Genomic DNA, 16,536 nt, shown 5'->3' with positions numbered 1-16,536 from the left:
AAAAGAAAAAAAAATACTCTAAAAGGAACGCTAAATTTTCTCTTCGAAATTTAGCTGTTGTTTCATTCACATTGAACTCCATGATATCATAGATTTACTTTACCTTATTGGTGTTACATTTTGTTTATATTTTCTTACATCAAATATATTCTGTCTACATTAATATTTTGATAACGACTATGCATCCTGGCTTTCAGTTTTGCGATTCTTAATGAATTTATTCCATACAGACGGTGACTGAACAGCAGTATATTGTGAGGCCACCCACAGAAGACATCAACGAAAATGTGCTGGGCGAGCAGTGTCGGGAAGATTTTCGCCTGACGGAAGACCAGGTGAAAAATGGCCAGCCCCTCGGAAGTGTTATCGACTCGGTGAGTATATTATTAATGACAAGTGAATGAAAGAAAAAAAAACATGCGAGAAAGTGAAGTAGTTTTCTTTTAAGACTATTACATTATATGCATATTTATTTTGAAGGTTTAGAAATGTACATACTAAAATACGAATCCTTCCAAATATTCTCTCTCTCTCTCTCTCTCTCTCTCTCTCTCTCTCTCTCTCTCTCTCTCTCTCTCTCTCTCTCTCTCTCTCTCTCTCTCTCTCTATATATATATATATCTATATATAAATCTATATATATATCTATATATATATATATAGAGAGAGAGAGAGAGAGAGAGAGAGAGAGAGAGAGAGAGAGAGAGAGAGAGAGAGAGAATATTTGGAAGGATTCGTATTTTTTACGCATTGCATTATTTAAGAAATATATCCAGGTGGAGTACTTTTTAGTGCGTGTAAATTTAGCTTGTGCGAAGAAAACCAGGACTGTATATTAAGAAAATTTTAATGGACGCCAAATGGTTATTTTTAGTGAAACACTTTAGCATTGAAAACGCTGCTCTTCTTACCCAAAGTCAACTCTTCATCGTTATTTAGTATCCACTGGAAGCTTCCTGCTTATATCAATGAGTGACGAGAGTTTCTGAGCACCGACAGTGGTTTAATCTTCGCTCATGTTGGCAACCCTGATGGCTTGTCGGCAGATGGCCGTTAGGGTTACTAGATACGCTGGCAACATTTTTTACTGGGATTTAAACATAACATTTTACATTTAATTTTGTTGGGGATTGTTCACTGCCATGAACATTTATGTTGATACTTTTATCCAAGTAGTGAAATGGGAAGGGTTAATGGAAAGAATGACCATGCCTTTAGAGAGAGGATGAGGTAACGGTAGAAGGGGAAGGACCAGTTGCCATGGCGACGAAAGGCCGTGGTGTGAGACGACCAAGAGAGGCAGTGTCTGTTCCCAGTCATTCGTTTTTCCAAACATAATAAGTAGAATCACGGACTTTTAGATGTTCGAGACTCGTGAAACATATGAGAAGACATTACACATCTACGAAAACAATATAAAGACACAGTTTGTGTCATATAATGAGAGACTTCAATTAGCGATAGGAAATGATCAATGATAGCCGACTAGGCTACACACACACACACACACACACACACACACACACACACACAATATTGCAAATGATCAATGATAGCCGACTAGACTACACACACACACACACACACACACACACACACACACACACACACACACACACACGAAAGGGAGTGGATTAAAATCCCGCGAGCGGGTTTTTCCCGCGCGGGAAAACCGTGAGGTTTAGAAATACATTGAGTTCAGGACCCTTCTCACACTACCCGAGCGGCAAGATTTCGACGAGACTGATTCATCTGCCGATTGCACTGCTAAACCGCACGGCACAGAGGTGCTTGACATACTATGAAAGTCTGGAGCACTTCAGACGGGCGGTTTTTTACTCGCGCGGCAGGCGTGGTTTATCTGTGGTAGGGGCAGGTTTCTGTTGTTCCTGCTCTCATTTTTCAATCCGGTATGCAATTTTACGTACTAATAGTTTGAGAAGGCTTTATTTTATTATTAAGGACGTTGTACAAGTTGTATTGCAAATCGTATTTTAGCTACTTACAGTATATCTGTTTATTAGCCTATCTATCTAGATGTAAGATAGAAAGATAGATTCTAGGATATTCACACGTGACGTAATCATCTTGATGAAAATAACAACAGGGTGCACTTCAGCTGCTGACAAACCGCGCGGGGAAAAAAAAAACGTTTGTATGAAGACATGCATTCTTGACACCCTACCGAGCGGTTTTCTCCCGCGCGAGAAAGCCTAAGCGGGAGCGGCAAGATTCCCGCGCGGCATAGATTCTCCCGCACCTTGCGCTGATAAACTGCGCGGCGCCGAGCAGCTTAGAATACTATAGTAGTCTATGAGCACTTCAGACGGGCGTTTTTTATTCCGGCGCGGCAGGGGTAGTTTATCTGTGACAGGGGCAAAGTGCTGCTGTTCCTGCTTTCATTTCTCAGTCCGGTACGCATTTTTACGTACTTATATTTTGAAAAGGCTTTTTTATTATTACTAAGAATGTACATGTTATATTGCATATAACATTTTTGCCACGAATATCTACTTATCTATATCTATCTATCTGTCTCGATAAATAGATAAGTATACATACATAGGTAGATATAGATAGATATATAGATAGACAGATAGATAGACACATAGATAGATAGACTGGGATATTCACACTGAAGTGATCTTCTTGATGAAAGTAAAACCCACACTTATGGATGAAAGACGTAGGCATATATATATATATATATATATATATATATATATATATATATATATATATATATATATATATATATATATATATATATGCAAGAGTTAACCAGCATCTTCACTCTTTCATCCCTCACGCTGGTAAACTCTGGAACAATCTTCCTTCTTCTGTATTTCCTCCTGCTCACGACTTGAACTCTTTCAAGAGAAGGGTATCTGGACACCACTCCTCCCGAAATTGACCTCTCTTTCGGCCACCTCTTTAGATTCTTTTTGTGAGCAGCGAGTAGCGGGCTTTTTTTTTTATTATTGTTTACTTTTTTGTGCCCTTGAGCTGTCTCCTTTGTTGTAAAAAAAAAAACAAAAACTAAGAACTGGGAAGAGGGAGGTGGGCAATAATTAAATTAACCCGAGAAAAGCGATCCCAGGGTTGGAGAGAGCCATTGTCAGGCGACTGGTTGACCAAAAACTCGAGTCTTTCAGAATTGGAAAGACAGTACCTAAGCGCCTTTGGAATATTGGAGCGCATAGGACAGTGAAAACCAAAACGTTCTAAACCTATTTGTATGGCTGTGGCAGCGGTCAATAAATAGGATTTAGCCGAGCGCTGGCAATCCCTGAGACGTGCGAGGGGTAGTACGCGCGACGAGGCAAGACGAGGGACGTGAGCGTAAATGACACGTAACACGTACACATATTTGTAACTACTAATATACACCTCATCTATATCTTATTTTTTTAGGTTATCAATAATTTATAAATAAGACGTGCTACGAGACGAGGCAAGACGATTGACGTGGGCAAAATGTATGACGTGGGGATAGTGGGTAGTCCTACTGATTGTTGCCATATATTACATGATCCAGTCCAATTTTCAGCCATCTAGACCTACTGGCGCGGTTTCTGTACGTGTTATAAAATCGCGCTCAACTGAGGCTTGTCGCCCCTCCTCCTTCTCCACTTATCAACTCGACACAATCTTCCAAACTCCTATCACCTATTCTTCAACAACACTCAGCTGTCACCTTCTTCTACACTAAACATCCTCGGTCTATCCTTAACTCAAAATCTTAACTGGAAACTTCACATCTCTCACTAAATCAGCTTCTTCGAAGTTGGGCGTTCTATATCGTCTCAGCCAGTTCTTTTCCCCCGCACAGTTGTTATCCATATACAGGGGCCTTGTCTGCCCTCATATGGAGTATGCATCTCACGTGTGGGGGGGCTCCATTCACACAGCTCTCTTGGACAGAGTAGAGTCTCTCTCTCTCTCTCTCTCTCTCTCTCTCTCTCTCTCTCTCTCTCTCTCTCTCTCTCTCTCTCTCTCTCTCTCTCTCTCTCTCTCTCTCTCTCTCTCTCTCTCTCTCTCTCTCTCTTATTTAGAGTAGGCGAAGAGGGAGGGCCTGTCATCAGTGGCTATGTATCGCAGACTGGGACTAGGGGGCGCAGGAGTAATCGAAAGGATGTAAGAATGGATGAGCTAACGGCTTATTACACCAACAGTAGGAGTCTCAGGAACAAGATAGATCTGCTGAGGGGGAAAGCATGTGTCGAGAAATTCGACATTATAGCTATCACGGAAACATGGGTGGATACTGCAAACAAAAACTTCATGTCGGAGTATGAAATAGATGGTTATCAGATGTTTCACAAAGATAGAAAGGGAAGAAGGGGAGGGGGGGGTGGCACTTTGTGTTAAAGACACCCTTAAATATTCCGCTAACAACTCTGTTCAAACAAATGACGACTCAGAATCAGTTTGGGTGGACGTCCACAAAGGGAAAGACAAACTTATTCTAGGGGTTCTTTACAGGCCACCCAACCTTACCAGGCAGGACACTGATACATTACTGCAAGAGGTAGGCAGGGCGAGCAGGAGCAAAAACGTCTGCATAATGGGGGATTTTAACTAGGAATAAAGATTGGGAAGGCGTGGTGGGTGATCTAGAATCTGAGGATTTTCTGAAAGTAATACATGATAATTTTCTCAAGCAGGCAGTGACTGAGCCCACCTGATGAAATAACATTTTAGAGTTAGTCCTGACTAACAACGAGAATATGATCAGTGAGCTAGATGTTGGGGGAGAATTAGGTGGCAGTGATCACAAGGAAATTAGGTTTAAATTAGACTGGGCGGTGACCCATGAACTCAACCCTGTGATGGTGCCTGACTTTAGAAGAGCTGATTATGAGGGGCTCAGAAGACACCTTGAGGAGGTAAATTGGGGAACCTTTGGGCTGAATGAGGGCCAGATCTCAAGGCTGGTGCCGGAAAGATAGGGGAATCATGTAGAAATTACCTACAATAATTTAGTTAGAGTAATTGCAGAGGATCAGAGACAGCATATCCCTATCAAGCAGGTAGGAAGGAAAATAACGACCCCAAATGGATGGCCCGCAGACTCAAGCATGAGATAGGCTTAAAGAGAGGAATTTATAGGAAAATAAAGAACGGAGAAACCCACCTCAGGGGTTGGTATGTTGAGCTAGCCAGGTCGGTGAAGAGGAAAAGAAATTATGAGATTAGGGTAGCCAACGAAGCCAAGAGCGATCCCAAGGGCTTCTTCAAATTGTATAGAACGAAAACAAGGGACTAATTATATATAACATCCAGATCTGATCAGTTTTCGATAAATTACTGACAATTTTGGGGCCAGTAGATCAGCACTTGAAAAAAAAACAGGTGGAAAATTCTATAGGATCAATGCCGCCATAAGAATCAAGTTCAAGCAAAAGACATTTAACCTCACGGGATCGAAATGCTATTGATGTCAATTTAGGTTCTGGATTACAAGTTTGGGGCATGCAAAGTTTCATGTCACTCTGCTTGCTCTTAAAAACTCCAGCTAAAATCCTTGCCTTCTCTTTTGGGCAGGGAGGCAGGACCCCATCAGGTTAAAGTAACGGTGGCGTGGACATATCAACACCAAATAGAGTAGTTTTTAGAGTGGACCACCACTTGTGTTGCTGATGTATACCAGAAAACGTTTCTTTAACACTATCATTATATTCTATTTCAGCTGCTGCATAAACAGACTGCGCCTCAGTTCTGAGTCGAGCATAACTTATTTAGGAAGATTAAGTCGATTTAGGTGTTGACCGAACAAATATTTTCACGCCACTGCCTCAACATTTTTTGGGGGGGGAAGAGGAGGAGGGGAATACACGATGGAGACATGTTTGACTTGTCTGGCTGATGTTAATGCATATATTTGTTTCCCTTTCAAATACAGTTGGCTAATTTCTGGGCACCTTAATCACACAGCATACTCTCAGTTGATTGGCTGAGAGCAACAAGTGTCGTGCACCATGAACAATTTTTCCACGTGTTACAGAAATCTCTGCGGTCGGCCACGATTTGTTACACGTTAGACCACTTTAAATGCGTTACAATAATTAAAGAGAGAGAGAGAGAGAGAGAGAGAGAGAGAGAGAGAGAGAGAGAGAGAGAGAGAGAGAGAGAGAGAGAGAGAGAGAGAGAGAGAGATTTACAGAGATTGAGATAGATATTCAGACCACACAGATCCTATTGTCCAGACTTGGTAGTGTCCTCAAACCTAAGGGAAATCATGAAATTTAATATCACCAAGACTTTGCATGTCTACTCTTAGTAAATATCAAGTTGAAGGAAGTGGCGGTTGTGCTGTTGTTTTAAGTGAATCAATCGTACTGCACTGGACCACCGAAGATGGGAAAATATTCCATTCTCGCGCGACAACGTCTGTGAAGAAAAATTTGGTGGTCTGAGTTAATTTGTTTACATTTGTGCCATTATTTCTCGTTTGGACCAATTTGGATTTGTCCGCATTCGTAAAACCATTGAATATTTTGAAGCAATCGATCACTTTTCCTCGGAGGTGATGTTTCTCAAGAGAGCAGCTTAAGCGGGATGAGAGCCTTTCGTCATAAGGTTTGTTGCGCATATAAATCATCTATATTGCCCTACGTTGCACACACTCTAATTTAGAAATGTCTTCTGCGTGGTGGAGAGACCAAACTGTATCGAAAATCTTAAATGGGGTCTGATTTTGTGCGCTGCGTCAATGCATTGCTGTGAGAACGGGCCTGTTTACGCATACCTCAAACGAGTAGTAATGTGAAGCTATGGACACATTATTGGCTTCACATCACTGTACTGATACTCTTTTTGCTTCACAACACATCACGAATGAAATATATGCAGTTTTCTTGTTGCCAAAAAATCACGTAATCGCGGAACGCTCTGTGATTGGTCGTGACGTAGTCAGAGAGAGAGAGAGAGAGAGAGAGAGAGAGAGAGAGAGAGAGAGAGAGAGAGAGAGAGAGAGAGAGAGAGAGAGAGAGAGAGAGAGAGATGATAATAATAATAATAATAATAATAATAATAATAATAATAATAATAATAATAATAATAATAATAATAGGAAAAATGCCTGTGACGATTGAGGTATTTATGATGGTTGTGAGGTAGAAGATGATAACTATAAGTGACTCTTTGATAAACCTTAGGGAAATGTTATCACAACCAAACGATTTAGTATTTTGAAGCTGTTTTACAGTTAAGATGATTGTGTTCTGGTGTAAAGGCGGATGTCTGAAAAGCGCGAGATTAGTGGGGGTAGAGGGCGCGACCGGGATGTTAGGAGCTTCGTTAAGGTGATTACGGTTTTCGACTTTTAATGATTTTTGAGTTGATTCATATGTGGTTAGGCCGACGTTCGCAAAGAAGTTATTAAAATCTTCAGCTTTTGCACTTATGTTCTCAAGGGGCGGGTGGGTCGTGCTCTGTGTTTTACTAGGAATAATAGTTTTTAATGTGTTCCAAGTTGCAGCTGTGTTATTTTTGCAGGTGTGTAGTTCTTGGTGGTAGTAATTTTTCTTTGAAGTGGTTATTAGACGTTTGACGTTTTTCTTTATTTCTTTATAGTTTTGCTGTATAATCATGTTATATCTGTGATTTTTTAATATCCTTTGAGCTTTCTTGCGTTCTGCTAATGCCTCTTTAATTTCATCATTGATCCAAGGTGCGGGGGGTCGGTGAAGAACGATATTAGATATCGGAGCACTTCTGTCGAGACTGGTAGTAATGACAGATGTTAGTATAGACACCTGTTTATCGACATCGTCAGTGCGTAATATTTCATTTAGTGTGGAGGTTTCCTCTAGGATATGGGAGCATAGAAGGTCGCTGTTATATTTTCTTAGGTCACGTTTAGTTACTGTGATGGGTTGGCGCTTGGCCTTAAGGATGTTGACAGAGGCGCCTATAAGCTCATGGTCTGCGATCGTGCAAGGAATTACGTAGGAATGAGTGATAAGATCTGGCTTATTAGTGATGATCACATCTAGGAGGGTTGCAGAAGTGGGTGTCACTCGTGTGGGTGTGTTTATAATTGTGTAAGCTTATTGTTGGCTATTATACGTGATAGTTTACTGTTGGGTAGGAGGAGGTTGTCGTTGAGGTCACCTAATAAGAAAAATGTCTTTTTACGCATAATTAATGCCCTCAATGTGTCTTCTATGTGATCAAATGAAGTAGAACAGGAGAGAGAGAGAGAGAGAGAGAGAGAGAGAGAGAATATATGCACATCCAGAGTGCACAAACGGCCCCAACTTTAGTCACCCCTGAACTGGCGGGTATTTTTTATTTTTTTATTTTTTTATTTTTTATTTTTTTAGCTCCAAGTGACGTCATCCCGCTGCTCCGCCCCAAAACCGCCTCCTGTGCGTACCGGTCGCAGTTTTGAAGCAGAGTGGCTTGACTTGGTATATATAGACTTAGAAAGTATCATTCTCCGTGACTGCACGCAAAGAAAATCATTGAGAACATAAAAAATAAGGAATCTGCGAGAGACCTAACCACTAGCGGGGAGCATACACCCAGGGGGCGCGTCGCTTCACTCACCTGCCATATTACGTATAAGCAAACCGTTTGAGGAGCTTCTCGGCCTCATCATCGGCGACATCACAAGGACTGATACAAAAATGAGAGGAAGCATAACCATGAAAATACAGTAGACCCCATTAATCAACACCATAATTCATCATACCTGGACTTCCATTGGATGAAAGTGGCGGCCACCGGTGGCTCCGTATGAAATCTCCCATTGGAAACAATGTTTTATAGTGAGTGGCGGCCATTGCGGGTGGCGGTCACTAGCTACGCGAGTGAGCCACCGTCAAACCCGGTGACGTCACTGGGCAACCGCAGTGGCCTCGTATGAAAGGCGCCATTGAAAAGTATGGGAGGTAACTAGTGGCGGTCACCGCTGACGGCCATGGTGGCCTCTCATACTTTTCAATGGCGCCTTTCTTGCGAGGCCACTGCGGTTGCCCGGTGGCGTAACCGGACTTGACGGTGGCTCGCTCGCGTAGCTAGTGACCTCCATCCGCAGTGGTCGCCACTCACTGCAAAGCAATGTTTCCAATGGAAGCTTTCATACGGAGCCACCGGTGGCCGCCACTTTAGTCCAATGGAAGTCCAGGTGTGATGAAATATGGTGCTGATAAATGGGGTCTGCACCGTATTTTCATACCTGTGGAATGTTCCGAGGTCAGGTCAGTTAGGTCAGGTAAAGAATGCGTTGAGGCTGGGCTGCTGGGGATGATCAAAGAGTGGCAAGGGTGTACATATATACAAACAGCAAATAAATGATGCCCATATAAGGAATAACATTTTTTTCTCGTCTGCACATAAAGAACTGTAAAATATATGATGCAAACCACTGTCCATCCTAGATAATAGAATATAATGGGCATGCATTCTTCTCCTTTTAGGGCGCCTATTTCTTTTTTTCTTGGGCAGCAAAGCAAACAGAAACAGCTCCTTGATTGACGCCATTCTTGCGACTGACATTCATGAGAGGGAACATTATGAGTCGATGGTAGTAGCTAGTTGTTTGCAGTTTCCTGGCCCTTTCACATTGGGGTAACGAGTGGCGGTAACAGGTGCCGGCCACCTGTGGCTTCGTGTGAAAGAGGCCTTAAGGTCACACAGACGCCGATTGATCTCTCCAAGTGAGGAGAGGTCGACCGTCTTGGCCGGAATGAGGAAATACAGAGGTGTGTTGCTAGACGCAGTACACAACTACGACATCGTTCAACCTGCAGGACTACCGTTTCCCAGCCTTACAGGGACGCCACACACGGCTAACATGTGGGAGGGCTAAGATAAAGGATGTACAGTTACAGATTCTGCGATCTGTACCAGCGGGGCACGACTCGAATTTTTTTCTAATCTTTTCAGATTTGTACTAATTTATCGTTCATACCCACCTCACTCCCCACTACCTCCCTCTCCTCCGCCACCTCTTCCCCAACGTACTTATTAACAGCCCCTCCGTTTCATCCGAATATGAGTGATGAGTTTATTTCCTACAAAGAGGAAAGGGACAAAGAAAACTAATATACATGAGAGGATTGGAGCAAAGAGTGCACACACGCACCCACGCACGCACACACACACACACACACACACACACACACACACACACACACACACACACACACACACACACACACACACACACACACACACACACACACACACACACACACACACGTGTGTGTGTGTGTGTGTGTGTGTGTGTGTGTGTGTGTGTGTGTGTGTGTGTGTGTGTGTGTGTGTGTGTGTGTGTGTGTGTGTGTGTGTGTGTGTGTGTGTGTGTGTGTGTGTGTGTGTGCTGTGAAATAAACTCATCACTCATATTCGGATGAAACGGAGGGGCTGTTAATAAGTACGTAACTGTTGCTTTATTGACCTTGTTAGAGAGAGAGAGAGAGAGAGAGAGAGAGAGAGAGAGAGAGAGAGAGAGAGAGAGAGAGAGAGAGAGAGAGAGAGAGAGAGAGAGAGAGAGAGAGAGAGAGAGAGAGATTTAATTCATTGATTATTTAATAGACACTTTCTGATAAGCAGGAGGCAGCACGCAGATTAGGAAACCAAACATTTTTCTTCTCCCGCAGTTTGATGCTATTCTGAGCAAGATAGGGGAGGGCGACACGTCCCACATGGCAGTAGTTACGGACGGTCAACTCCATCTCCGACAGGTACTGCACCCCAAAACCCTGGCGAGGAACTACATCTTGCCGGATTATTACAACTCTTTTTATGATCTTCGAAAGGAGTTTAAGTCTTTCTACCACTCGGAAGACATCGCCAGCGTTCCTGATATGTTGAATTGTATCCTTTACTTACTTACTGTTTCTTCAGCTAAAATACAGGTTTGTAATTGCTTAATTTAGCATCTATCTCTTAAGGTAAAGCTGTGGGCATACGCTATAGCTGAGCGTGGCCTCGGTGCTGATCTCCGTCGCATTAGTCCTTCAGCCTGTGGAGGTTAAGAACACATTACCGAAGAATAGGGGATAGGTGTTTGGAAGATTGTGCCGAGTTGACAGGTGGAGAAACTTCAGTTTTTGAGGCATTGAAGGACAAGTCCCTCCTGGCCCATTTAGAAATCATTGCAAAGTCAGAGGGTAAGTTATGGGTTCTGCGGCGTCTAACCCAGAGTCCTGGGAATATTGTTTGGAGGGTCTTTGTTAAATGATGTTAAGTAGCGCAACGGAGTAGAATGTTGTGTGTATAATCTTAAGTATCTTTGCTCTACTGTTCTATGTTTTTATTCCTTAACTCACATTACTCAGTTCTTGGAATGGAGGAAGACTCCTCTGAGGAGCTAGCCACACGTACCGTGAAGGACATGAGTAGCATCCTCGCACGAATGATCGCCGATGGTGAGTACCACGTGTTCCTTTTACTATTTCTTTGTGTGTATGTATGTGTGGGTGTGTGGGTGTATGTGCGTGGTTATTTTAGATACATTATATTTTGTTGTTACTTTTCTGTGTAATTGTTTTCAGTTGCCTATGTTTTGTTTTGAAAGAGTATTTTTTTAAAGTTTCCTGTTTATCTAAATTTCATTTGATGAGTCTGCAGTCAGATATCTACCGCAATGGGCACCAAACACTCCCGCTGACATATATATGGTGTTGTAGGGGGTTCTTCTGGTTTTGAGGAAGCAATGGAGTAGGGGAACATATTCCACCTTCTTTCTCTACCCCTACTGTTTATCTAAATTTCATTTGATTAACGCAAGGAGTCTGCAGCCAGAAACCTACCGCAATGGGCACCATGCACTCCCGTTGGCATTTATATGGCGTTTTGGGGGTGCCTCAAGTTTTGGGGAAGCAATAGAATAGAGGAACACATTCCACCTTCTTTCTCTACCCCTCATGCTTGGTTCCATCACGCTTGTTCTCGTGCTATTGAAGGTAAAGGGGCGGTTCACAAAAGGTACCAGAACCTTCGCACTCCTGCTAACCATGATCTTTACATTTCCGCCTGGAATCGTGCCAGATCTATTCTCCAGCTTACCAAAAACTCCTTCATCAATAGAAAATTTCAAAACCTTTCTTTATCAAGTTCTTCCAGGGACTTCTTGCACCTAGCCAAAAATATCTCTAAGAATTTTACTTCATCTCTCCCACCTGATGGCAGGACAGCTGTCATATATATTTCTAAGGCTGAATTCTTCGCTCACACTTTCTCTAAAATCTCTTTGGGCGTATTCTTCCAACCCATCCCACCTTTGATTCCACTATTCCTGTTATTAAAATTCTTAAGAGCGATGTTTTCTATGTCCTTTTTGACCTCAACCCTCAAAAGGCATGGACCCGATGGAGTGCCTCTTATTGTCCTTAAAAACTGTGCTTCCGAACTGACGCCCTGCCTGGTCAAACTCTCTCGTCTCTTACTATCAACATTTACCTTTCCTTCCTGCTGGCCTACATACAACTTGTCCCTAAGAAGGGTAACCGTTCCAATCCTTCTAACAACCACCCTAGAAGAATGAACCTTCCTTCCTAATTTAAGCATTTGAATCAATCCTTAACCGGAAAATTTTCAAGCATCTGTCATCTTCTGACCTTCTATCTTATCGCCAGTATGGGTTCCCTAATGGGAGTTTTACTGGTGATTTTGTGTTCTTAACTGACTCCTAGTCATCCTCATTTAGCCGTTTCGGTGAAACTTTGCTGTTGCCTTAGATATTTCGAAAGCTTTTGACTGAGTCTGGCAAAACTCTTTGCTTTCTAAATTACCCTCCTATGAATTCTATCACTCTCTCTGTAGTTTTACCTCCAGTTTCCTTTATGGCCGATCTATCTCTGCTGTGGTAGACAGTCACTGTTTTTTCCCTAAATCTATCAACAGTGGTGTCCTGCAGGGCTCTGTTCTATCTCCCACTCTCTCTTGTTTATTAATGAACTTCAAACTGTCCTATCCACTCCTACGCTGATGATTTTAATCTACATTACTCAACATAGTTTAACAGAAGACCCTCCTTACAGGAATTAAAAGACTTTAGGTTGGACGCTGCAGAACGCTTATCCTCAGACCTTGCTGTTACTTCTCAATGGGGCAGGAGGAACTTGGTGTCTTTTAATTAACGCCTCAAAAACTCAATTTCTCCACCTGTTAACTTAATACAACCTTCCAAACATCTATCCCTTTTTCTTCGACAACACACCCTTTCTTCTAAATATATAAACATTCTCGGTCTGTCCTTAACTCAGAATCTTAACTGAAAACTCCAAATCTCCTCTTCCTAAATCAGCTTCCTCGAGGTTAGGCGTTTTGTATCGTCTCCGTCAGTTCTTTTCCCCCTCACAGATGCTTTCCATATACGGGGGATTGCCCGCCCTCGTATGGAGAAGCATATCATGATTGGGTGGCTCCACACACACAGCTCTGCTAGACAGAGTGGAGTCAAAGGGCCGTACCATAAATCAACCCCTTGGACTATCGAACATCGGCCATTTTCTTCTACCATAAAACTCGAAGGATTATTTTCCGGAAGGGAAGGGAAGGTGATGGAAGGCGAAATTATTGGAATCTGGCAAGGGGTCGGAACAGGTACATCTTCATTAGCCCCTGTTCATATTTTATAAGTCAATCCTATATTTCTTTCATTAAGTAGTAGCAAATAATCTAGGAGTTTAAGAAAGTTTATTTGATCCAATATGAATCGGGAAAAGTTTTTTAAGTAAGTGTTGTTAACATGGCAATACAATGCAATTGTGATTATCTTCGTAGTTGTAGGAGTATGGCAATGTATATTAAGGATGGAAATAAGTGGAAAGAAACATGAAAACACGAAGTGAGTGGCGCAGCGTATGAGTAGCTGCATCGACGATGATATATCCCAATTTTTCATATTCTATTTATACTTGTTCCATAGCGTTAGACAGACAGAACCGACTGATAAGCTTAGTGGTGAATGGAATAGACAAACATATGTTAGCGTAGTGAATGGAATTGACAAGCATTAGTTACAGCTGTGGACAAACTGATGAGTAAATTATTTCAAATTTAACGGCACATTAGCGGGAGTCGGGACAGTTATAGCTGTCAACTGTCGGCTTGAGCCATTGGAGGTGTTTTTTTTCTTAACTGGAGTGACCATGACTGATCTGTAAAGTTATAGATATAATACGTTATAATACGCCACCTCTCTCTGACCCCCGGGTAGGTGAAGGGAAAGCAATAGATGATAAGGTATTATATATGGATTTAGTGCTAAGTAGTATTAGTGATATGGTTGGATGCCACAGTCATTAGCAAACAGAGTTTGGGCTAATGACCTCCAAGCTATGGAGCCCTCCATGATTATGTGTCTGGAAAATAAACATGGATGGAGGTATCTTTTATGTGTAGTAGTAGTAGTAGTAGTAGTAGTAGTAGTAGTAGTAGCAGCAGTAGTAGTAGTAGTAGTAGAAGTAGTAGTAGTAGTAGTAGTAGTAGTAGTAGTAGTAGTAGTAGTAGTAGTAGTAAATCTTGGTAATAAAAGATGTTGTCGGCCACAGTCATTGGCGGGGTGGGGCCAATGAATTGCTTTGTGAAAGGATATGAGAGAATATACCGTTCACAACGCAACTTTAATAGATGGAGGCCTGTTAAAAAAATATAAAAAAAAGTAGTAATAATAGTAGTAGTAGTAGTAGTAATAGTAGCGGTAGTATTAAAAGTAGTAGTAGTGGTAGTATTAAAAGTGGTAGTAGTAGTAGTAGTGGTAGTATTAAAAGTAGTAGTAGTAGTAGTAGAAGTAGTAGTGGTAGTAGTGGTAGTAGTAGTAGTAGTGGTAGTAGTACTAGTAGTAGTAGCAGTAGTAGTAATTGTTTCTGTTGTTGTTGTAATAAATACGGTAATTATGAGTTGTAGCAAATTAGTAGTAGCAGTAGTAGCAGAAGCAGCAACAACAACAACTACAACAAGAGCTGTAGCAGTAGTAGTAGTAGTAGTAGTAGTGGAAAATGGCAATGGTAGTACGATGAAGATGATTATAATGAAGAGGAGGTCGGGGATTAGGGAGTGATATCGGGGGAAGGCGGAGGGGAAAGAGGAAGGAAGGAGTAAGCGGGAGGGGAACAGAAGGAAAGGGAAAAGAAGCAGGAGGCGGAAGAGAAGAAATCGTGACTTTTCAGTATAATGTCGCGTTCGTCGTAGGGGAAACAAAAGCGGGGTTCTTGGTTAAAGTGTCCACTGTAACGGGGTGCAGAGTACGTGGCCGGAAGTGAACTGAGGTGGGAACGGAACACGAAGATCCTAACAACTCTGCGGCATCTTTTGGTCATTACTATTATTACTATTATTACTATTATTACTACATTTTAATTAATATTACTATTAAGATTATCATTATCATTATCATTATTATCATTGTCATTGTCGTTGTTGTTGTTATAATTCTTCTTCTTACTCTTCTACTTCTTACTCTTCTTCTTTTTCTTACTCTTCTTCTTCTTCTTCTTCTTACTCTTCTTCTTCTTCTTACTCTTCTTCTACTTCTTACTCTTCTTCTTCTTACTCTTCTTCTAACTCTTCATCTTCTTCTTCTTCATCTTCATCTTCTTCTTCTTCTTCTTCTCTCCCACCTCCATCATCTTCTCCTCCTCCTCCTCTTGCTCCTCCTCCTCCTGGTTGAGACATGAGGCAGAATTGAAACCCACAGCATCCAGGTGTTTCAGGGAAGGCGCCTCTCTTTCCATCTTCTATCGATATTTTCATGCTGACTGCTCTTCCGAACTTGCGAACTGCATGCCTCCCCCCCTCCCGCGGCCTCGCCACACACGACTTTCTACTCAAGCTCATCCCTTTACTGTCCAAATCCCTTACGCAAGAGTTAACTAGCATCTTCACTCTTTCATCCCTCACGCTGGTAAACTCTGGAACAATCTTCCTTCATCTGTATTTCCTCCTGCCTACGACTTGAACTCTTTCAAGAGGAGGGTATCAGGACACCTCTCCTCCCGAAATTGACCTATCTTTCGGCCACTCCTCTAACTCTTTTTAGGAGCAGTGAGTATCGGGCTTTTTTTTAACATTTGTTATCTTGTTTATGCCCTTGTACTGACTCCTGCTGTAAAAAAAAAAAAAGTTTGATATCCCTGTATTGAATGCTGGCACCAGTCATAAGTCATTGTTCATGAGCTCCTTTTATTGTTGCAAAGGTTTAGAATAGAGCTATACCATTGCCGTCTCGATAGAGAAGGCCTGACAGCTTGCTGGATTCTTTGTTGATGAGTCATCCAAATAAGGCCAAGTGTGTCCCGAACTCTCCAACTAAAATATTATTTTTTTGTGTGTTTAATGCAAATTTTTGTGTTAAATATATTTATTCTGTGATAAATAAAGATTTTCCAACATCAATATCTTATAAACATCATCAAATTAGACCCAAAATAGAGGAAAATAAATAAGATAATGTATAAGGAGAGGGAGAAATATTCACACAAAGAATTATATCAATACATTGACTGTCGTAACTGGGTAGACTCCTATTATTTTGATTTGTCACCGTTTCTAGATATCTCTTTTTGACATTCATAA

The 16,536-nt window shown here is 41.8% G+C and overlaps 1 protein-coding gene across 6 annotated transcripts in view; it reads left to right on the top strand.

Moving 5' to 3' along the window:
* LOC126980954 (RNA-binding protein fusilli-like) overlaps positions 1 to 16,536 on the top strand; it is a 111,279-nt gene that overhangs the window by 6,161 nt on the left and 88,582 nt on the right. For all 6 annotated transcript variants that reach the window (XM_050831414.1, XM_050831415.1, XM_050831410.1 and 3 more), the window contains exons 2-4: positions 231 to 374; positions 10,614 to 10,830; positions 11,295 to 11,384. In XM_050831414.1, coding sequence (XP_050687371.1) covers positions 231 to 374; positions 10,614 to 10,830; positions 11,295 to 11,384 — 451 coding nt within the window. The remainder of the gene's footprint in view (positions 1 to 230; positions 375 to 10,613; positions 10,831 to 11,294; positions 11,385 to 16,536) is intronic.

The sequence above is a fragment of the Eriocheir sinensis genome, chromosome 46, assembly GCF_024679095.1.
Source record: "Eriocheir sinensis breed Jianghai 21 chromosome 46, ASM2467909v1, whole genome shotgun sequence".
Lineage (NCBI taxonomy): Eukaryota > Metazoa > Arthropoda > Malacostraca > Decapoda > Varunidae > Eriocheir > Eriocheir sinensis.
This window is presented reverse-complemented; position numbering and strand designations above follow the sequence as displayed.